This window comes from Chenopodium album, chromosome 3 (genome assembly GCF_948465745.1).
Source record: "Chenopodium album chromosome 3, dcCheAlbu1.1, whole genome shotgun sequence".
In the NCBI taxonomy this organism is placed as follows: domain Eukaryota; kingdom Viridiplantae; phylum Streptophyta; class Magnoliopsida; order Caryophyllales; family Amaranthaceae; genus Chenopodium; species Chenopodium album.
Genome location: NC_137836.1, coordinates 81,123,578 through 81,147,402, shown reverse-complemented (window position 1 = coordinate 81,147,402; position 23,825 = coordinate 81,123,578). Strand labels below are relative to the sequence as shown.

Below are 23,825 nucleotides of genomic sequence, written 5' to 3'. Positions count from 1 at the left end.
CTATAATATCTAGCATGTATGATGGTAGTAGTTTTAACTTTAACGTTGGAGTTAGGTAACTTGTCAATCATACATAAAAGGTGAAAAAAAAAGAGGATACTTATTACTACGCCATATGTGAATATGTAATATGTGATGCACTCCACACTCATAGATCACACAAAACTAGCCTGGAATTTACTGGTCTGAGTAATTAACAAGTATACTTAGATCATTCGGTATAAGCGTATAACTGCTTAACTTGAGGTTTAGGAATTTAAAGCAGTAAGTGCACCCTAAAAACATACGTCTCAACATTTATTGAGAGTGTTTCTTCATTTAATGTAGAAATATTATAATAAATCTATATGTCTCATATTCAAATTAGTCAAAGTTTATTTAACAGACAAAGTATTCAATAAAACATACATTCCACCCTTTAGTTTCTTATTTAAAACATGAATTATACTCAACCACCGCCCAAATTGATTGGAAATAAGTCAAATAACCGTGTAATTCCTTGTTTGTAGACAAGAGCATTTCAGGTTATGCTACTTTTGTTACAAGAATCATTGATTACTTAAAAAAAAACAAGTAAATAAACTTATAAAATAAAATACAATATGAAAATTTGAAAAAATAAGATAAGTAAAAAAAGAGTAATAACAAAGTGGAGTGGTGCCATGGTGGGGGCTTTTGGTTGGAGGAGAATCAAAAATAGTTATCATAAAAATGCAATTTTACAAAAGGAAATTCCAAAATGTTAAAGGGAAAAAGGAAGAAGAAGAAGGAAAAAAAAAAAAAAAAAAAAAAAGGGTTGAAATTTTGTTTTTATACCCTGAAAATCCGCCAAATTGATATCCTGTCGGTAATCTCTTCATTGCTCCTTTTTCTGATGAACACCGTAAAGATTCACAAGGCTTGATATAGTCGATTCGTTTTGTAAGCCTTTAGGTATTTTACATTTTGTACATGATTTAATAATGGAGTTTCACTTTTATTTTATTCTTGTTCTCGTGAATATTTTCGCAATCTTGCTCCTGATAAAGGATAAAGATTGAAGTATTTTTATGGTCTCAAAGACGACTAAGTTCAAAGTTTCGGAGCATTATCTAAAATTCTTGATCAAATATGTCGAAGTTATTTCCTTAAGGCTCTCTACACGCACGTTAAAACATATACAACATACTTGATCGAGTATACCAATTTTTTATTTTATGATTTTTATCTAATACTCCCTCCGTTTTTAAAAACTTGCTCCACTTCCTTTTCCGGTCGTTTTTAAATATTTGCTTCATTTCCTTTAATGGAAAACTTTTACAATATTTAATTCATTTATCACACTTAGTGGACCCAACATAATACTCCCTCTCCTCCTATTCTTCCACTGCTTTTATTTTTTACAATTTTTTATCTTCTCAACTACCCCACTACCTCCATATTTAATTACTTTTTCCAATTTCTCCTAAAACTCTGCGTATGGAGAAATGGAGCAAGTATTTAAAAACGGAGGGAGTATTACAAGTAACAAGTATTTGATCGAGTATATTGTATATATAGTTTGACAAGTAACATTAGTACATTACCAAGCTTTGTGATGTCGATTGTTGAGTAGTCATTAGTTATTCCCAAATTTTTATTTGATTGTAATGTTACAAGTAATTTGACATAGACAAAAACTTGTATTGAGAACGAAATTAACAAGGAATGGGTAATGGTGTATACAATTAATACAAAACATGCATTTATCTTGAGTATTAACTATTGAGTGATAGCTAACATCAATGTAATACTAAGGGTGTATTCTATTCACCTGAAAACTTGGGTAGCCCTGGTTAACCCTTATCACAACTTATCTGAATTTATTTTTCATGAACTTATTTTATCTGAACTTATCTTATATGAACTTATCAACCCTGGAATAAGTGAAAATAAGGTAAACAAAATAGGGCCCTTATCAACCCTGAAATAAGTGGAAATAAGGTGAACAAAACAGGGTCTAAGATATTTTGTATTTTGCTCCTTTCTATTTTTGTCATCCAATTTCCAACCTTTGTTAATTTATTTTTGTAGTTGTCAGATAATTTACCCTTGTACTCATATTAAACCTTAATCATCATAAACAATCATTCATGTTTAGGTATGCTGAGACAAACCTTAATGGCCACTTTTAGTACAAGGTTATGAGTCTAAATATAATAATGATCAGTTTTTTTTTGCATGGAATCCTACTATAAACAATAATGGCCTAGATTTAAGAAATCAATTGTTTTGCCTTTCAAAAAAAAAAATAAAAAAAAAAAAAAAAAAAAAATCAATTGTTTTAATTTGAAACACAATCTGAATTTGATGTTTTAAATTACTTTAAAAATTTTGAATGTTGGTTTGAGGTAAAATTATGGTATTACCTCTATATTAAATCTTTACATGAATCATGCAACAGTGTAATACAAATTATATTAGAATGTATGCCCTACATATATATTGATTATTGTGACAATTAAATTTAGCGTCAGGTAAGGTTTTAAGGAGTACATATATTATTTATACCGACCTACCATTTCAATATAGATGAGTCCTGATACATCTATTAGAAGATCATTAAATATAACTTACTAATACTGGAAAAAAAAAAGTACCTTACGAAATATAGCAAGTGCTACATAGTGTTCAGTTGAGAACTACAGAGTATATGCATGAAATAAAATGAGACAGTAATGTACTTACGGTTGTACTGTTACTGAATATATATAATGCATAACCTATAAAATGTGTTCATATTATATGAATATTTGTACTCCATATATAATACTTATGCTTTTATATTTAATCATACATGGAATGTGGTTCATGTGAAAATGTACCAGAATTTCCAAAACAAATTAAAATATTCTCCAACAAACATTTGCATAACGACATTTATGTTAAATTATTGTGGTCATATAATTAAGGTCTTTAAGGATAAGTTAATTAGAAGACTAATTTGTCATTTAATGCTTCTTAATCAAGCTGCTTATATTGAATGTATGGATCAGAATCCATAACTTCTAGGTGCACCTCTTCCTTTCTTTGATATGGAGAATCCAGATCTTCATCATGCAATTTTATAATACAAACTTGTGAAATTTAATATTGTTTGCACGCTGATATATTTGCCTTTTTAATTATTTAATTTTTGGAATAATAAATTAAGTATTTTTGAGGTTGCTACTACATCCTTTCAGGTATTGACTAGACCACCTTTGTTTCCTATTTTGTTTACAATAATTTCAAAATATTAATTTTAGTTTGTCCACTAACTGCCAAATAACATTATAATTTTAGATACTACACAATACACATGCACCCCTTTTTTTAAGGCTAAAATCAAATAAATCATCTCTATAGAAATCAACTCATTAACTACCCCGTTCAATTTAATTGTCAAGTCCAAATCAAATTACACTATCAACCTGACTATTGTACGAGTACTGTTTTTGGATCATCAATCTAACTTGTGAGATAAAGCATAAAAACATTCTTAATGTGTATACATATTGTATATGTATGGATATTGGCCAACAACAAAAAAATAAAATAAAATAAATAAATAAAAAAGATCTTGCGTAGCAAAAGGTCAGCTTGTTCTAGGATTCTCTTTATCAAGCCAAAGCTTTGATTTTGCATGTCATTATCCTTAACCCCACCACTAATATCCCTCTCTTCAAGGTAGAAAAAAAGAGAGGAAAACTCCAAAGAAAAAAAGAGATTAAATAAAATAAACATAAAATTAGAAAAGAAAAAAACTTCCCATTGACATTAATAATTAGTGACATCTATCAATTAATTTTTTTTTAAAAAAAGCCCTTTTCCCACACAAAAAGGTGAATTTATACCTCCCCATATATACCTACCTAAGTGTGGAGATCTAAGATACAAACTAATAATTAAGGAGCTTATGCTTCTACCATGTAAAACACATGGATTTGTGCTTTCAATCTCCTCCAAACTTCATTGAATGGCTTAAGCCTTCACCAACAACTATCTCATCTTTCTCTTCTTCTTCCACAATTCAACAACAAAAAACTCATAATAATAACAAGCTCATGACTAACCCCATGATGTTGATGATGAAATTGCCTTTGTTCTACAAACAACACCAAGTTGAAGAAGAAGATGAAGGTGATATCGATCTCGATCGAGACATCACTTTGCCCCTCTTGAGTAGGCTTAGTGAGGCAAAGGCCATGAAGGAAGAAGAGGGTGGTCATTATTATGATGAGGAGGAGAAGGTTACAGTTGCCTTGCACATTGGGTTGCCTAATAGTAATAATAATAATAATAGTAATAGTAGTATTTTTACTACAAATAATAATACTAATGATCATGAAGATTTGTCTATTGATGATGATTATGAAGTGGTTGAGGGAAAGAGTTTGAAATTAGAGGAAGAGCAAAAAGAAGATGATCAAAGTATGATGATGATGATGATTAATGATGATCATAAAGAGAAAATTAGCATGAATAATGATCATGATTATTCATCATCATTTAACACTGAGAGTAGGTTTTGGATCCCTACCCCAGCTCAAATCTTGATCGGACCCATGCAATTTTCTTGCTCCATTTGTAACAAGAGTTTCAACCGCTACAATAACATGCAGGTTTGTTTATATATGTCCTTTTTTTTTTATTTATTTATTTATTTATTTTTTTTTTAAATGATATACTACTAAGTTCGCCAATTTTTAGGGTTACATATAAGTAATCAAAGGAGTTAAATTTGAATATAAAATGTTAGGTATATATAATATAAATCATACCCACTTATGTATACTTTTTTGTGCAATCTAAATTAATATCAATTTCAAAATAGTATTTGATGTCTATATACATCACAACTTTAAGGGTTGATTCAATGTGTCGTGACTTTTGTTGAAAAAAAAATTATGTATATATTTTTTTTATCAACAGTTAGTTTCTTTATTTTTTGCATAACAATTTATTTTTCGCATAACAATAATTATTATGAAGGTTGTGAATATGTTAATTGATAATTAACAAGTTGGAATATAAACATAGTTTTCATAATAGTACTGATTTGGAATACATCAAAGCTTAAAAAATTAAAAGTGAAATTAATAACTATGAACCCTTTTCTTTTTTTGGTGATTTGAGAACTATACATCCTTTTCTAATTGTACGTGGTGCAACTTAATTTGTGTCATATTTGAATTTTATAATATGACTTAAAAGAGATGAGACAAAGATTGAAGAAAACATTAGTAGCTTTCCACACATTAGTTGGGTTTTGTGTTCTCATGATGCGTTGAAATTATGTTAATCAAATTGCTTTTCTTTAGATAGATGATATTGGCATTAGGTATAATTATAAGATTAAAGTCTTCTTATTTGGTGCATAATTTGATTTTTTTTTTTTATATATTAAAAATTTTATTTTTAAAATAGCATATCTGATAGATAATCATTCACATAAAAAGAACAGTCAGCCACAAAATAAAGTGATGTATAATAATTACAAAACACTGCACATATCTTCGAAATATGAAAATGATGTAAGCTGAAATTATTAATATCAAGTGACTAATTACAAGATAGTAGCTAGAGTAAGAATATATCTCTAGGTACTACTTATATATGTCAACAAGTTCACACTCAACTCTCTAGCATGTATATATAGTTGCTTTCACATACTTAAATAATTTCTTTTTAGTTGCAACAAAGGGGTATTATTTGTGGGACATAATCATGAGCTTGCATTATACTCCGTACTTTTTTTCTTAAAGATTTTGACGAGTTAAATTACATTGCTGAACTAGTAGTACAAAAACCTATTTTTCGGCTGCTATACGAAATGTTACTCTCTAAGACTATAGTTAATTTTCTCTTCATTGTCATGTAGTACTTGGTCTAACAATAAAATCAATATCCACTGGCTGGTTTGACCTGTAATTAAGAGGTTCAGGTCAATAGGACACATGTTCCTTACCTAGGAATAAAAAGCAATATATTTTCTTCATATCATTAAATCCATTGTTCAAATTGACATTATATATACGAGTATATTTATCGTTGTACGTCTTTAATTTTTAAGTACCTTAAAACAATTAAAATTAAAATTTTGATTTTATAAATAAGATTTAATCTAAAGTAAAGAAATAATGTTTGTCCATCTCTTTTTGTGGTTGCTATAGATGCATATGTGGGGACATGGTTCGGAGTATAGAAAGGGACCTGAATCACTTAGAGGAACACAACCAGCAGCAATGCTAAGGCTACCATGCTACTGTTGTGCGCAAGGGTGCAAGAACAACATCAACCACCCAAGAGCAAAACCCTTGAAGGATTTTAGGACTCTCCAAACTCACTTCAAGAGAAAACATGGCATCAAAGGTTTCATGTGTAGGAAATGTAGCAAAGCATTCGCGGTTAAAGGTGATTGGAGAACTCATGAGAAGAATTGTGGCAAACTTTGGTATTGTACTTGTGGCTCCGATTTCAAGCACAAGAGATCCCTCAAAGACCATATAAGGTCTTTTGGTAAGGGACATTCCCCTCATCCATCCCTTGAAGGTTTCGAGGAAGAGAAAGAATGCATCACTACTGGTTCCTCTGAAGACGAGGAGCTAGTTAGTTACTAGTGCGCGCGCATATATACTAACCAAAAATTAATGTTTCATCGAGAAGGCTTCATTTTTTTTAGGCTTATGATGTCGGGTTATTAAGCTTATCAAAGCTTGTGCTCTACAACAAAAAATTTCTCAAGAATGAGGAGAGGTTTGTTTTGGAGCACATGCTAGATGGATAAGCAAGATAATAGTACAATTACTTGCATTGCATTATTAGAAGTTTATTAATGGTTTTCATTGCTTGTTGCTTAGAATAAAGTTAGGGATCAATACAAAGTGATGAAGCTGAAGAATTTTCTCCTAACTTAGGATAAAAGATGAGTGAAATTAGGTCATGATGCCTAACTTTGCTATAATTTTCCTCCAATGGAGAAAATTTATCAGCTTCATCATTACTTTGTATTCATCCTAGATAGCGCGAACAAAAATTGATGTAACATTATGGTTTGTATCTTGTATCTTGTATCTTTCAATGAACAATTTTAGTTTCTTGAAAATTTTCATGAATTTTTTAATTGCAATTTCTACATACTCCCATATATGGAGTAGTTGTATTAACTGAAACCCTAGCTTTTGTATCTTACATTAAAATCCGTGATTGGTTAGATTTATATATATATATATATATATATATATATATATATATATATATATATATATATATATATATATATATATATATATATATATATATATATATATATATATATATATATATTCTTGATTAGCGTGCATTAGTTTAATCATTTCACCCTAATCATTAGTGATTAGTGCATCCTAATCTTCATATACGGAGTATTAAAATAAACTTTTGGATGACAAAATTGAAGACCAATTCTATGTATGACCTCATCATCAAACCTGATTTCTATCAAGTCTTTCTCAAGTTATGACAAATTTTACTTACAAAGTACTGTATTTAATTAATTTGTGCAAATTATCTAATCTAAAGTTTCTTGAACTTGTAAATATTTTATTTTTAAAATTAAGATACATTCATTCATAAAAGTTATACGAAATTACAAAGTTATATTTTTAGGGTAATCATATATCGATTAAATTTGGGGAAAAATCGTAAGGAATTCTTTTTATTTTTATTCTAGTATTGATTAATTACATACTACCTCCGTTTGTTATTATTTGCAATAAAAGAACTTATATGTTTATACAATTCTTGCTAATTACTTTCTTTAGAAAGGAATTGATAATAGAATTTGTAAAACGTTATTATGGACTATGCATGTCGATTCTTAATTCTACTATTACTATATTGAGAAAGGATGATTTTTTTATTATCATCAATTTCTCATGCATGATTTAGCTTCAAAAAAGTGCATCTACCACAAAATATTGTCATTTGGCCTTTGAAAATAAATTTCCAACTTCAAAAAAATTAGCCATAGAAAATTGAAATTCATAATAAAAAATAAAAATAACCCAAATAATACTCTGTAAAAATTATGAACATTTTGATTCTTGGAGGATGAGTGTTTAAATTTCAACTGTCCAACTAATAAAACTTCCAACTAATAACATTTCAATATTTGGAATTTGAGGGTTTAAATTTCAACTGTCCAAGATTGAGAAAATAAATTTATGTAATGATTACAAAATACTCTAATAATAATGCTCCCAAAGTCCCAATTCAAAACCCTTTTCCAAAAGATTTATAAAGGGGTAAGTCAAAATTGCAAAGATCTAAACGCGCTTTAAATTTTTTTTCCCTCCCACAAAGCTTATTTTCAAGAAAAAATTATCACATTGTTGATGTCTCACCAATTGCATTTAAATATACGGCAAGAAAAAAAAAATCGGAAATTTTGCACTGAGCCACTAAAATTTTAAACCAAGTGCGTCAATTTAGTTTCATTTGGTTGACTTGAAAATCAAGTCAATTGTTAAAAGTAAGAATATGTGACGAACATGTTGATTTTCATCATGATCTTAGTGCTTTGTATGCTTAGGTAAGTAATAAGGATCTAATTTTATAAGCAAAATTGAGTGTCAATCTCATGAGATTGTTGAAAATCTAGTGTGAACGAATGAGCTAAGACTGATACACGGCCACAATGGATTGACTAACATTTTGGATTTGAGATGTACGTGTACCAATACGATAGTATGAGTGTTTGCTGTCTAATTTGTTACGGTATGTGAATACTCCAACCAAATCGCGATAACGTAGTCGTATGTTTTTCTAACCCAAATCAAATTGCATGCTAAACTAAGGTCCTGTTCTATTCACCTTAAAAAAAAATATTAACTAAAAATAATTTTAATTCAGTAAAATTAATTTCAGTTCAGTAAAAATAATTTCAGTTCAGTAAAAATAAGTTCAGTTCATTAAAATTCAGTTTTCTTAAAGAAGAATTATAATAGAAAATTAGTAAAAATAATTTCAGTTCAGCAAAAATAATTCTAGTTCAGTAAAATTAATTTAAGTTCAGTAAAAATAGTTTAAGTTCAGCAAAAATAATTTTAGTTCAGTAAAAATAATTTCAGTTCAGCAAAATTAAGGTGAAGAGAACAAGGCTTAAATCAAAACATACAAACCAAACTTACAAAATATTGGCAAAATAATGTGTATACGGCATGATATTCATTTAATTGTCAAATCCTCGTTGATTTGTCATTAGAATTTGTAATTAGTCTATACTCCATTTACATGTAATAATGATGTCATTAACATTTTCTTATAATTAAAATTTCTACATCTAATCATCCTTTAATTACCCCTCTAACACACAGTCTCTCTCACACTCACACACACACAAAAAGTCCGTCCGACGCACAATCCCACTTTAAGGTGATAAAGAAAGAATGAAATAGTGTTTCACTAATTAAAGGCAATCTAATTAACAACATACTTTGGTACAAAAGAAAGGTACCCGAGGAGTTGTTGAAAAAAGTCCAAAAAGGAGGCTCCAACAACTCTTAATTCAGAGTAATCGGACCTAAATATAGCAATAGCTTGAGAGAATGATTGTCTAATACATACATACGGACCTTTTTACTTTATTCTTTATATGCTTTTTCCCATTTCTACACACTCGTCACATTGGGGTGTTTGTTTTGTATTGTGAGAAAATAGAGGATTCATGATTGAAATTTCTAATTCCAATTTGTTAAAATTAATAGACCGCTATCCGGAAGTAGAAGATATTTCCACTACCACGGGTTAAGTTGTCGTTGTTTACATTTAGGCAGGCTCCGTTTAGTTGGGTGTAAAATGCGTTAGATAGAATGGTGTTTGGGTAATTTTACTACATCTCTTCTAATAATGGACTTAGCAACATTTCCATGAATCTACGATCCTCAGTTCCTAGCCTTCCTATCCCTATCCTATGCTTAACTTAAGCTCCCTAACTTCCATTTGTAATATATGTACTAGCACCTTAGTAAAGAACAACTTTGGTACTATATACACTTCAGATTAAGTGATCTCGTGTAGTGTATTTTCTATACCTTAATGTTCTCCTAGCTGCACAAAAACATGCAATAATTAAAGTTCTATGCTTCAACTAGGTTTTTACAAGGGTTAGCAAATAGACCAGTTAAATTACAGTATATATACATGTTACTTTTGCATTGTTTTTTTTTTTCAATAAATTACGGGGGAAGGCCCCACACCCTATCAAATGAATGGGGGCTATAAGGAATTGAATGGTCATCAATTGGGGAAATCATCCTCCATCTCCTCCTTTTTTTACATTGATGTGTACGTATCAATCTATCTCGAGTTTCTCTACTTATTAATTTCCTACAAATCCGAATAGAGATTATACTCCGTGCTATATCAAATTGGAGATTACTAGCGTTACTTTGCAGCTTATTCTCATTGCTATTTGCTACTATAAGCAATAAGGAAAGGGTCAGAAAATGTATTATGAAAACAAGACTTCAAAGTTCAAATTAACGTGTATTTGGTGTATGAGTTAGGGCTCACCATCAAACGAGCTAAGGGAGAAAAAATAGAGGAAAGTAAGGTTAAAAAAAATTAGTGAGAATTTGAAAGAAAGAGTCAAATAGGCGGGATCCGCCACTAAATATTGTCGGAATTGATAGAGGAAAAAAACCTTAAAATTAAAGGTTGGAGTGAGAAATTAGACATAAGTTTAAGTTAATATAAAGAAGAAGAAAAAAAAAAGAGTAAAACATAGCAAACCTTTTTTTTTTTTCAATAACATACTTTTTTCATTCTTTTGTTGGAAATTAGCCAACTACCTTGATTACAGGCTAAAAGGTCTAATCTTAACCAACAATTTAGGAAATTAATGTGGCAAATCTAATATTCTTATGACACAATAATCTTACTACATGCTCCAAGCCTCCAAGTCCAAGATAAGTCTAGTTTCTAAATTTGTTATTCTTGCTAATTATCATGCGTCATAAAAGTCATACAAATTTGTAGTTAGTGTTGGAATATTAGGTCTCTCAACGACAACTGATTAAGATTTTGAGCATCAAATGCTTAGTTAGAATTGTTCAAATATGCAGGCTGGAATAACAAGTGTTCCAGTGAAAACTATTAGGGTCTAATTACGTTAACAAAGACAACTTACAACAAACTATTAATTACCAACACTAAAATTCGCACGACATACTACCTCTTTTTTTTTTTAAAATGGCAGAATTACTAGCAAGAAACATTTGATTGCTAACATAATCATTTATTATACTCGTACACTTATCCGTATAAATCTGTAGATATATGACCTAGCTCATTCTGCCTACTCTTACATAAAACACTGTTGCACAAGAAGTCAGTAAAGTAACTATACAATTGCGGAGAGGACAAAGTTTGATTTACATTGTGCAGAAATCCTACTTAAGTTAGTAATACCTGAACTTTTCTGAAGGCTAAATTTTGGTCAGAACTACGAAACGAAAATGGAAGCCAAATCAGGATGCTTTACATCCTTCAGCTCATGTCAGAAATCAGTGTTGTTTTCCATTCAATAGCTAATGTTAAAGGTGTTTTTCTTGCCATGGTGCATGATGAAACTGCCCTGGTGCTGGTCCTTGATACATATTCGGCATTCCATTATTAAAGGGTACGGGAAACATATTGTGTAAATGTGCAGACCTTGTATTTGGAGTTTCCTGTCATGCACAAGTAAACCGATGTGATGAGGGTTTAGAACAACAACTATTCACTTTGGCAATAAGACTACAAAAATTAGATACGCATGCCTATTTCAACACATCAGGATTGAAGAGAGAAATTTTAAGAAGATACATTTTGAGCAGAAATCTGACATACCATTTGAGTAAAGCCATGTTCAGGTCCAACTGCTGCAATATTTTGGTCCAGTGGATCCTGGAAAATGCATGAATCACCCTATCAGAAATCGAGATAAGTTGTCTATTAAAAACAGTATCAAACATTGATACTAAGAATGTCAGTGTGTGTTAAAAAGTAGTATCCATAAAACTAACCCTTCCTCTGGTGTTGTTCACATTGATGTTGCCACTTTCAATCTCAGGAACTGCAATTGTCTCAATCAATCTTATATCTGGCTCAGCGTCACATAATCTTGAATGGATACCTTGATTACCATCCTCATGGCAATTAGTTGAATAATCTAAACAAGAATTGGGTCTCAAATCCTTTTCAAGAGACCCATTCACATGGCCACACTGCTGAAATCCATCTCTTATAGAAGATACTGCAACATTATAGCTCTCAATAGATAGAGAACCTTCTTCAGCCAAGATTAAGGCTCTCCGACAAAGATCATTGTACCTACGAACTTTAGCCTGCACCTCATCCAGCTTTCCACTGATGGAGTGCCTACTTAATGCAGCACTTGTCCAGCGTTGCAATACATATTTAGAAGGGATGCTAAAGACACCAGACATCTGCAGAACAACGATAGCATGTCGGCAAAGGTAACCATGGTGCTCAAACATACGGCACAAACAACAGATCTCAGACCTTGATTCATTCCATTCTACAATGAAGTCCTGGTTATTCTCAAAGTCTTTAACAGTATATGTTATGCCAGTTTCATCTTCTTTTTCCTTTTTTAAATGGCATGCAGCAGCTCCCAGAACCTCTACCTGAAACCTCTTAAAAATTTCATGCGTATAAACCCAGGACATCTGCTTCTCAAAAGGAGATGGAGACTTCAAGTCAGGAGTTTCATGCCATGCATCAAACTCTGCCTTGGCCTCCTCTTCAAATCTATCACATAATAGAAGTTTATATTGTTCTAAAAAATCTCTCAAAGAAGATTCTGCATTAATATACTTATCGAAGAAAGAGTTCAAACATTCAGATCGTGATCTGGTGGACAACCCAGCAAACGACACACCTGTCATAAATAGTGGCACCCAGCGGATACGATTATCGTACATTGATCTTAACCATTCGTCATCTTGAAGTTCAAACTTTTCAAGCAACTCCAACCATATCTTGTCAAACTGTTCTGCTGTCCATGATCTATAGATGCATTGATTGAACTTTTCGACAAAATCTTCGAGCCAAATATTGATATATTCTAACTGCTTAGGGATTTTTTCAAATATATGCCACAAGGAAAAATAATGGCGAGTATCAGGGAGAAGTTCTGCAATAGCTGTTTGGAGAGCATTATTCTCACCAGTAAGTACAACTAGAGGAGGTTGTCCACCCACTGCCATGAGCCAAGTCTGTATCAACCAAAGAAAAGTATGCACCGATTCATCAGCAATCAGTGCACAACCCAGTAACAATGGTTGGATATGGTGATTGACTCCAACAAACAAAACCAATGGAATCTTGTAGTTGTTTTTAACATATGTACTGTCAAAAGATACTACGTCACTAAAGTAACTATAATCAGTTAAGCCTTTTTTATCAACCCAAAAAACATTTCTCAATCGATTCTCTTCATTCAAATCCACAGCATAAAAGAATTTGGGATCCTCTTCTTGCATTTGCATGAAAAGATCAAGCAGCATTTGTGAATCTCCAGCTTCTAAAGACAGACTCCGCCCCTTGGCATGTTGGCTTCTTTTAAGATTGTCCAAACACCCAACATTCTGATACGCACTGAATCTTTTGGACACAGAAGCTAAGATTTTGCGTCTGCGCAATCGAACATCATTCTTCAGTGGGTCCAAATCCCTATGGCTTCGGAAGAAATGCGCTTGTGCAGGTAGAAGTTCATGATTATGCTCCTTTACGAAATTATACACATACCACTTTCCATCCGGCTTTCTTTTCACATGCAAGCTAGCCTTACAGCCTATCTTGGGAGAAGGCCGAGGATTAATAGCATCATCAGACTGCTGCTTGTTCCCATACCTTATGCATGAAAATTTCGCGTCAATAAATTCCTTTGAAGCCCTTGAACGGCGACTGCTCAGCTTAGCAGTTCCAAATCCCAAAGACTTGGCATATTCTTTATAAAATTCATATGCTGCCTCGTGCGAATCAAACTCCATGTCCTCATGAGGCTCCACATCTGAGGTAGCCATGGTAGCGTTAGGTTCCATTTAGCAATCAAACTCCCAATACTCCCACATCTACCATGCAGCTCAATATGAGAATCAGATAACAGTCACCCATTTACAGCCATTATCTTGCCAAATGGAGTTTCCATAAAGTACATTATTCCTTGACGAGCCTGCAATGGATAAAGAAAAAGAACATGTTTCACATCGAGAGTTCTAAAGAAAAAAGGGTGTAAAACTATCAAAACAAACTACCAATATCAGGGACAAATTTCACAGAAATTAAAACAGGAGAAATTTAGTTCTGAGAATCTGTCTACCACGTGAAATTCTAACTAATTACTAACATTTTCCGCACTCTTACGGACCTAGCAAACAAAACAGAATCTCTAAATAGCTAATTTATCTGAAAACCACCCCTTTTCATAAATCCGGCCATCTGCAACAAAGAATAATTGTACTCCCTCTAAATGAGGGAAATGGAGGGATGAATTATCTTTTATTTGGATAACAAATGAGGGAAGAAAAGAATTGGAGGGATTAAATTGAAGAAATTGATCTCTCCAACAATGGAGAGATTTTGGAGGAAAACTCGTCATTCTTCCCTCTCCTCCCCTTCTTTCCTTCCCTTTCTCTATCCAAACATACCATAAGGCTCACTTTAATGAAACACGGTAGAACTACTATTGTTAGTTATTCATCAGTCAAGTTCCTCTATAGTAAGGAGTATTTAGTATTTACCCACTGAGTAGGTTAGAAGCTCTAATGGGATGGTAATAGGGAAAGTTCAAAGTTTAGCTTGCACATTTAGGCGCCGTTCCTTTCACCTGAATTCTATACTACATATAAACTTCCTTATTAAAATCTACCGTTGGGCAATTCCAGATAAATTTGCACCAGCTTACAATACATATTCATACATTAACACAAGAAAAATCAATTAGAACAAAGTCTCCTAAATTCTGATAATACTTCTTCTTCTAAACGTACAGTTTTGAAAAGAACAAAAAAACCCACAAAATCAATGTTGCAACTTTGAAATCTAGGGTTCATAAAATGGGGAAGAACCTCCTGGATTAAAAATTTGGGAATTTTCGTCAACTACCACCTTATTGGAAATAGAAGAAATCAAATTCAAGAGACTTAGAGGAGCATACAGTATAAAAATTTTCAGAAAACAGCACTTCAACTAATAATAAACTCAATCATACAAATAGCAAAAACTAATTAATGCAAACCCAGAACATGATAATACAATTCAAATCTGGTAATGAAGAAATTATGAAGAAATTACTACATTTGTATCTAAAATCATGATATTATGCATAAAGATGAGAACTTTGGAATGGGAATATATAAGTATACCTGGGACACTCTGGGAGGAAGAATTGCCGGAGAAATCAAAGAAAGAGAGAGAAGGGGAGGTGAGATTAAATCTGTGTTAATTCCAAATTAGGAAAGGAGATGAAATGTTGGGCTTTTGCTTGATTTTAGTCTAAAAGGGTTTTTGGCCTTTGGGTACATAATACACATATACATGATATACGCCCAAAATCCCAATTTAGTCATCCTACTCTCCCATGCTTTGCTGTATGAACTATGACTGCCTGTATCTGGAGGTCACACAGTCACACTTACATTCTTAAAACTGGTGGTATTTGTTTGGTTTAAATAATTGACACGTTTAAACTTGATGTCTTTGTCAATAAATAGTTTGATTATCAATATATAATTCCCCTTTTGTTTTAATAAGCAACATTTGAGTTTTTTTTTTTTTTTTTTTTATAATTTTTTTTACTTTAAACGTACTTTCAATTTGAGATGATTTCTTAATTCGTAGCTAAATGAAATAAGTAATCACGTGAAATCTTGTTAAAATTGGTAATTAAAGATATTAGTTATATATACATTGCATTGGCAAGCGTGAATAGTGTTACAATAATGTTTATTTAAACTGGTTGTGGATTACTGGTGTCTGATTCAAGATAATTTAACTAGAGCTAAAGAGTAAAGATTGTACTCGTACTTTATAAGTCTGTAACAATTAAGTTCAACAAATCTAAAAAACGAGTATGTGATAATACGACATACCTTACATGGGTGATGTATGCAGTGTGGGTGGAGTAAATATAAAACTTATACTAGTGTAAATTTAAATCTTCTATCAAATATCTATAATTAGATCATGGAACACATTAAAATTGATCAAATCAATAAGGTGAGTGTGACCACTTTAATTCTAAACCCATAAACTTGAAACTTTGAGGCCTTAAAAAAAAAAAAAAAAAAAAAAAAAATTATCCGTGCGAGGATCGGGAAATTGAACCCGACGTGAATCGAACACGCAACCTTCTGATCTGGAGTCAGACGCGCTACCATTGCGCCACGGATCCTCATTGTATAATTCACTTGTAAAATTATACAATACCATTATTATCATGCTAATTGTAAAAAATCTTATCCTAGACATAAAAACCAGATGTCTAAAAAGGGAGGGTCTAAATATCAGCGAGGATGACACTTGGCAAAGTCACAGCTACTCTAAAACACATGTTGTCAAATTGATACGACACAAGAGCAACAACATTGGAAGTACTTACGTACGTGTCTCTTCTATTCTTGTACCTTTTCATGTTTACAAATACTATCTCCTTCATTTTTCCGCTTCTCTTTATGCATACCATTCTTATTATGCTTAACTATTTAGCTACTAGTATTAAAAATCAGAAAATCTTAAATTTCTAGTTTCTACAGCTTTTTTCTACAAGATTTGGAAGCAAGATGAAGGTATTGTTTTAGTTAATAAACTTTTTTCTTTTTTTTTTTTTGTTATACATGCATGAATATAATGTGTGTATGTATGTATTAAGAGCTGAGTTTGTATCTCTTTTGATTTTATTTACCTCTTTTTGCATGTGAGGGTGTAAATGAAGTAGCTTTTTTGCGTTAGAGGATGCCCCAGTTTCTCATGATAAACAAAATCTGTTTCTCACATGGCATTTTTATAAATAAACGAATAACTTTATTCAATTGAAAAGCCCGCAATAATGACCAGCCGTTTCTCACCTGAGAAACAAGGAATTTCCCTTTGGGATATGTGTTGGGGATTTTTACATCACTTATGGCTTAATGCCTCTTAGGGTACAAAGTTAAGTTAGAACTTTTTTTAAAAAACAAAAAAAAATTGTGTTGCTTATAAATGATTATTAATAATTGGAAGGAATATAAGAGGTGAGAAATTAGTAATCCGTATGAAATTGGCCAATAACTTGTCCTATGTTTGTACCTTTTAACTCGTAACCAAGGCAATACTAGCACGGCTGCACAAGTACTACTTATACGTGCAGCCTGTTAAAATACTCCCTCCGACTCTGTGTTTTTCTTATTTGACAATGCATAACGAAACAAAGAATAACAAGAGTTGCACGCATAGTAGTATTTGTTTAGATTTTATATTACTACCTCCGTTACAGGTTATGTGCAACGATTTTTTGACATAAAGCAGAGTGGGAAAATGTCTAATCGTTGCACATAACCTGTAACGTGTAACGGAGGTAGTAGTTCAGATGTATAATACATATACTAAATTTGGGATTAGTTTTAATTTAATGCTCTAATACTGTGGAAAATGAAATTGAATATGAATAGGTTGAAACGAGATCTCACGTAGCGCACGATCACGGGACAAGGAAACATAAGACGCATGAGCATACGGATCATCGGACCGCGAAGAAGACGAAGCAAGAGGATGAGAATGAAACTAATGGGAAGACAAATGGAAAAGCAGTAACATCAGCGAGTTCTAAGGAGTATGAAGACTTTTGTAATGCCACCAGGGAGAATCTATCTCCTGATCATATGAAGGCCATTCTTCAGTTGAATGGCCAAGACCCTACTGGTTTCGATGACTCCGTCGTTTCTAGATGGTATGTTTTGTTACCTTAATTTTATTTTAACTTGAACTCTATTTATCATGTTGTCTTTCAAATTAGTTGTACTTTTCTTGGTTTTCAAGCATATTTAGGGCTGTTTTGATTTACTGAATTAAATAAAGCTGAAATAAATTGTTTATTAGTGAAGGAACTTAGGAACTGAACTGATTGGAGCTGAATTGAATTGAACTCAATAAGCTGATCTGAAAGAGATCAAACATTTAGCGTGATTTTAAGTAGCAATGTGACAATCTAATTCAGATGAACTTTGTAGCGATAATGGTTTAGTCACAAAATTCGAACTTTTCAATGTAACACAAACATACTATATCGGTAGTACGTGGCTATTAACCTCCCACAAATTGTACTATACGGCTAGACCTGTGTTTTACTATAACTAGGTAGTTCTATAATCTATAGCTCTCATATATTGGTGGGAAGTCATAAGCTAGTGTGTTTATTTGGCTGTTAAATATCACAGAATATATATATCACTAAATTAATTTGATCATAAACTTTGGTTGAAACTTTTTTTGACATCTTTGATAACATACACCGAAAGTTAACTAGATAGTAAGATGGAGGGAGTAAGTAGTGTTCACAAGGCATTGGATTTAAAAAATTATTGAAAAGTGAGTGTTAAATTATAAAGAATCCTCGATTGTGCTATGTTTTTACGTGAATCAATTTCGGACATAGGAGATACTAGTATCAATTATGCACACTTCACTAAATGCTTTTGGAAACACTTAATTTAAGACCTAGGAACTGTAGGAAGTATAATTAAGCCCCTACAACGAGCTCAATAGATAGTTCATTTTTGGTTCATATATAGGAAGCGAAATCCATTGACCCAAATGATTTGAGCTTACACATTATAATTAAACTTACGAGACTAGGCCAGTATGAACATGGTGAAACCGACTTGGGTTGCACCATTTCATCGAGAAGTAGCTTAATCATCTTATTATCTGTCATTTGTTGTTTGGGTATAAGGTTTTGTACAAAACTCGAAAATTTGACATGAATATTGCTAAAATTTACTTCAGCCAAGACCTGTTATATTATGGAGCATTGTTGGAATGTAAAGTATGTGGAGGCAATTTGGAGTTCATTGGTAATAGCTACTCTTGCACTGGGGAATTAAGTGAATGGGCCACTTGCACCTACAAGACCAAAAATCCTCCCAGGAAACAGGACCCTATCAAGCTGCCGGAATCGGTCCTTGATTCCCCGGTTTCTGATGTAAGAAATATACTCCATAATCTTCATTTTCAATTTATATTGTACTTATTAGTAGGACATAAAATAAGTTTTTGAAATGGAGGGATTAAGCAACCCTTGAAAGTATTCTTTTTCAATGATCTCTTATATTTGGGTTTTTGGGTGGATTATAGTTGCTGAAGAAATATCAAGACCCGAGTCAGCGCCATCAGAAGGAAATACCTCACCATGCTGACAAGCCATTTACAGGCATGGTCATATGTTTGTCTGGCCGGCTTTCTCGAACTCATGTATGTACATAATTTCTTTTCACAAGGTGGGTTCATAGATGGAACTTAGTGAATAAATTGATAAAATTCTGCTGTTTATTGGTGATGTTGCAGCAATACTGGAAGCAAGTAATTGAGAAACATGGAGGCAAAGTAGCCAACACAGCTATTGGTAAATTTTCACAGCAATACTTCATCATGTTGTTTTGTAGCCAATACTAACATTGTCTTGAGTATTGTACTGATGTATACATTATGGTATTGCAGGTGTGACTTGTCTAGTTGTTCCTCCCATGGAAAGAGAACGCGGTGGCTCATCGAAAGTGTCTGAAGCAGTGTAAGTATTAGCTAAAACACCCTATATGATGCAATTATTAGAAAGTGAAATTTCTGTAATTGATACACTATCTTCTTTTGGGTAGAGAGAGGGGAATACCGGTGGTACGAGAAGCATGGTTAAAGGACTGCATCGAGAAAGAAGAGCTGCTGCCTTTAGAAGCGTATGAATGTGTTTCAGATCGATCTGCTTATGGCAAGGGTATTGCATGGGACAAACAGGATTCAAGTGAGGAAGCCATTGAGTCCCTTGTTGCCGAGGTAATTTCCTCCTGTTTGCAGTCTTCTGATTTACAACTGTAAATCTGTTAGTCGAATTTTGAGGTCAGTTTTTATAATTTGCTTTTGATTTGCATTTCCAGCTTAAAATGTATGGAAAGAGAGGGGTCTACAAGGACACCATGCTGCAGCAACAAGGAGGGAAGATCTTGGAGAAAGACGGTTTACTTTACAATTGTGGTTTCTCTCTTTGTGACCAAGGCCGCAACATAAATGAGTAACAGGCCTTCCAAATACATTGATTACGTTAGACTCGATTTATCAATATTCCCTTGTTTGTAAATCTTTTCTTTTCTGTTCTGTTCTGTTAGGATCGCTATAACCCAACTGGTCACCGTACCTGAGAAAAAGCTACACCTCTATTACAAGAAGGGTAAGGTAGGGGATGATCCTAAGGCAGAGGAGAAGATGGAAGAATGGGATAGTGTGGATGATGCAATAAAGGAATTTGCACGGCTTTTCGAGGAATTGACAGGAAATGAGTTTTTTCCATGGGAAACTGAAAAGAAGTTCCAGAAGAAACCACAAAAGTTCCATGTTATAGATATGGTACAAGTTATATTACAATTCATTATGGATATTTATAGAGGATTTCAGGTTTTTGTTGATATCTTTATAACTGTACTCCTGCAGGACGATGGAGTTGAGGTGAGATATGGTGGGTTGGCTCTTCGGCAACTAGGAACAGCAGCTGCACATTGTAAACTTGATCCTGTGGCTGCAAATTTTATGAAGGTTTTATGCAGTCAAGAGATCTATAGGTACTTCTATTTCCGTTTTCTTGTTTCTACTAAACTTTCAAAGATTTAACATTTTCATGTCCATATTCTGAGCCTATATATATATTTTTTAACAGATACGCTTTGATGGAGTTGGGTTTGGATTCGCCTGACATGCCAATAGGAATGGTCACTGATTTGCACTTGAAAAGATGTAATTACAATCTTCTAGTCTTAATTAATAGATTTATTTAACTTATATGTTGCCTTGTTATAGATTTACATCAAGCTTATATTTCCTCAGGTGAGGATGCTCTCCTGCAATTTATAGAGGATGTAAAGTCACAGGAGCAAGGAGGACCAAAAGCTGAAGCACTCTGGTCTGAATTTAGTTCAAAATGGTTTACGCTCCTGCATTCTACTAGGCCTTTCATCTTCAAGGATTTTGAGGAACTCGCGGATCATGTAACTAACTTCATGCTTATATGAATTATTTTACAAATACTCCCAAGTTTTCTTTTTCTTTGATTAATATGTTGGGGCAAATCTCTGCAGGCTGCATCTCCTCTTGAAACTGTTAGGGACATAAATGCAGCTTCACGACTAATTGGCGACATGAGTGGCTCGACATTGGATGACCCAATGTATGAACGTTACAAGAAGCTCGGATGCAAGATAACTGCTCTAGACAAAGAATCTGATGATTATAAGATGATCCTTAACTACTTGGAAAAAACTTATGAACCAATCAAAGTTGGTGAAGTTGTAAGTAGCAAAACCCTCTTTAGTTTAGCACTGTTAGATTGATATTATAAGTCCTCATAGCTGATTGTAATCCAATTTATTCAGAGTTATGACGTTTCTGTTGAGAACATTCTTGCTGTTGATTTGAGTGCTGGACCATCTTATAATGAGATAAAGAAGTTGCCAAACAAAGTTCTGCTATGGTGTGGTATGGAAGTTTTGCACCTTCTTCTTATTCACAGAAATTACATTGATGACTTTGTTTAAGGTACAAAATCGATTAATTTGTGTAGGAACTCGAAGTTCGAATCTGTTAAGACATCTGCAGAAGGGGTTTCTCCCTGCAATCTGTTCTCTTCCTGTTGCAGGCTACATGGTATAAAAACATTATGAATGAACAGAATATAATCTATCATTTGCAGTAAATCTTATTTCTCTCTTTTCTGTCAACTTGTAACAGTTTGGAAGGGCAATTGTATGTTCTGATGCCGCTGCTGAAGCTGCAAGGTATGGATTCACAGCAATCGACAGGCCAGAAGGATTCCTAGTACTAGCAGTAGCATCTCTAGGGGACGAAGTAATTGAAGTTAAGAGCCCTCCAGAGGATACAAAGTCCTTGGAGGAGAGGAAGGTAGGAGTGAAAGGGTTAGGGAGGAATAAAACTGATGAGTCGGAGCATTTTGTTTGGAAGGATGATATCAAGGTACCCTGTGGAAAATTAGTCACAGCATCACCTGAACCAAAAGAAAGTATTTTGGATTTCAATGAGTATGCTGTTTATGATCCTAACCAGGTAACCAGATAGTGCCTTAACTCAACCTACATTTTGATTTATCGGTTGTAATATGTGCAAGTGTTTTGTAACAAGTGAAGTATTTGGCGTCTAATGAGAATATGTTGTTACAGGTTAAGATAAGCTTTTTGGTGGCTGTGAAGTACATAGAAAAGGCAGAGTGAGAAGGGAGTGATGGCTTGAATTCAAAACCAGTTTTTTGGAGGGGGATCAAGTGGGTGCAGAAGCAACGAGCCAACGATACAAGGGCACGAACATGCTGCATCCCCCCTTGTTGCGGTTCCCTCAGGTTGTTCCACTACCGAGGATGGTTTATATGGATGGATAATATTTTGCTATTTTGTAGATAGTTAACTAGTTATATGCTATGTTTAATTCTCCTAAGGGTTCAAAAGACACTACACTAGTAAAGTAGTCTATCTTTTGTTGTAACAGAATCAGTAGAATGGAACTGTATGAATGTTTCTTTTGTAGTTCTGGTATATAATGGAAACAGACCCATTTTGGTGATCTTTTGCTGGAAATTCAGCTCGGTTTTTTTCATCCACTAATTAATTTGCTTGATGTTTTATTAAATCTTTGCCTGATATGTTCTAACTTTTAAGATGTTAGTATGTTGCAAAAGTAGTTATAGAATTCCAGTTATCGACCCTTACATTTGGTCAGTTTTCTTGATAAAATAGCCATTTCTCGAGCCAGTATCGACCCATATGCTAGAAGGAACATGATTAACTGTGCTTGTATGTACAAATCTTTTTGCCAAGAATTACACTATCAAAAAACATATACTGGTACATAGTAATTTTTAGAACCAATTGGTTGTTGGTGTAGTGTTGATTGGGACTACACTTGATAGGAGGATTCGTGTTCGATCTCCCGCAATAACAATCGGGAGGGGATTGGAAATTAACCGCCCAGAACTGATCCTGAATTCGGAACATAATAATTTTTAGATATATAAGGAAATATATCATCAAGTCAAAACTTAAAAGCATGTACCTTTGCTTACACGACTGAAAATGATGTGTAAAATAATCAATACCTGTAAATTATAGATATAGATGGTCAAATATGAAATTTGTGGGTGTAGATCTAAGTTGGGACTTTCATTACTCGTATAAAGGAAAGTTGAAAAATTGACGACTAAGGGTTTATTGGTCATTGCCTAGGGTCCGCAACGGCGTGCTGCTGAGTGTATCTACCTGGAATCCAATTTTTTCCCCTCCTGTGAGGATCACATGTCATTTGTTCAAGTGGCAATCAATTGAACGTATTATATTCTCTTCATCTCGATATGAGTTGTGTAAGTGGAGGATTAACCATTAATAATATCCAAAGATGTCATATACAATACTTGGTTAAGAGCTGTTCACTTCAGCTTAATTCAGTCAGTTAAGCTTCTAATTTCCTTCTCTCATATACAATACTTGTGTAAGTGGAGGATTAACCATTAATAATATCCAATCAGTTCAGTTAAGCTT

General features: G+C 33.1%; 3 protein-coding genes and 1 non-coding gene across 5 annotated transcripts; 2 read left to right on the top strand and 2 right to left on the bottom strand.

Annotated features, from left to right (window-relative positions):
* The first annotated feature begins 3,929 nt into the window (after positions 1-3,929).
* LOC145619362 (zinc finger protein WIP3-like) lies at positions 3,930-7,204 on the top strand. Its single transcript, XM_081674044.1, has 2 exons — positions 3,930-4,622; positions 6,174-7,204. Exons 1-2 carry the CDS (start codon positions 3,939-3,941, stop codon positions 6,618-6,620), a joined length of 1,131 nt encoding a protein of 376 aa, XP_081530170.1. The 5' UTR covers positions 3,930-3,938; the 3' UTR covers positions 6,621-7,204.
* Positions 7,205-11,272: 4,068 nt separating this feature from the next.
* On the bottom strand, positions 11,273-15,614 carry LOC145619347 (protein FAR1-RELATED SEQUENCE 4-like). Of its 2 annotated transcripts, none has more exons than XM_081674026.1 (4): positions 15,414-15,614; positions 12,048-14,221; positions 11,872-11,949; positions 11,273-11,711 (listed from the first exon to the last, which is right to left on the bottom strand). In XM_081674026.1, exons 2-4 carry the CDS (start codon positions 14,088-14,090, stop codon positions 11,577-11,579), a joined length of 2,256 nt encoding a protein of 751 aa, XP_081530152.1. In that variant the 5' UTR covers positions 14,091-14,221; positions 15,414-15,614; the 3' UTR covers positions 11,273-11,576. The 2 variants fall into 2 exon arrangements, with proteins under 2 accessions (XP_081530152.1, XP_081530160.1); XM_081674034.1 differs by having other exon boundaries at positions 11,872-11,928.
* A 755-nt stretch (positions 15,615-16,369) lies between these two features.
* On the bottom strand, positions 16,370-16,441 carry TRNAW-CCA (transfer RNA tryptophan (anticodon CCA)). The gene has a single exon. It is a non-coding gene; the product is annotated as a tRNA-Trp (tRNA).
* A 268-nt stretch (positions 16,442-16,709) lies between these two features.
* Positions 16,710-22,856, top strand: LOC145619338 (protein ADP-ribosyltransferase PARP3-like). Its single transcript, XM_081674017.1, has 17 exons — positions 16,710-16,835; positions 17,697-17,974; positions 19,030-19,225; positions 19,378-19,494; positions 19,588-19,645; positions 19,741-19,810; positions 19,896-20,070; positions 20,172-20,305; positions 20,400-20,637; positions 20,722-20,849; positions 20,945-21,021; positions 21,112-21,272; positions 21,363-21,572; positions 21,657-21,759; positions 21,845-21,927; positions 22,012-22,344; positions 22,458-22,856. The coding sequence occupies exons 1-17, from the start codon at positions 16,830-16,832 to the stop codon at positions 22,506-22,508; spliced, it is 2,418 nt and encodes an 805-aa protein (XP_081530143.1). The 5' UTR covers positions 16,710-16,829; the 3' UTR covers positions 22,509-22,856.
* Positions 22,857-23,825: the final 969 nt, after the last annotated feature.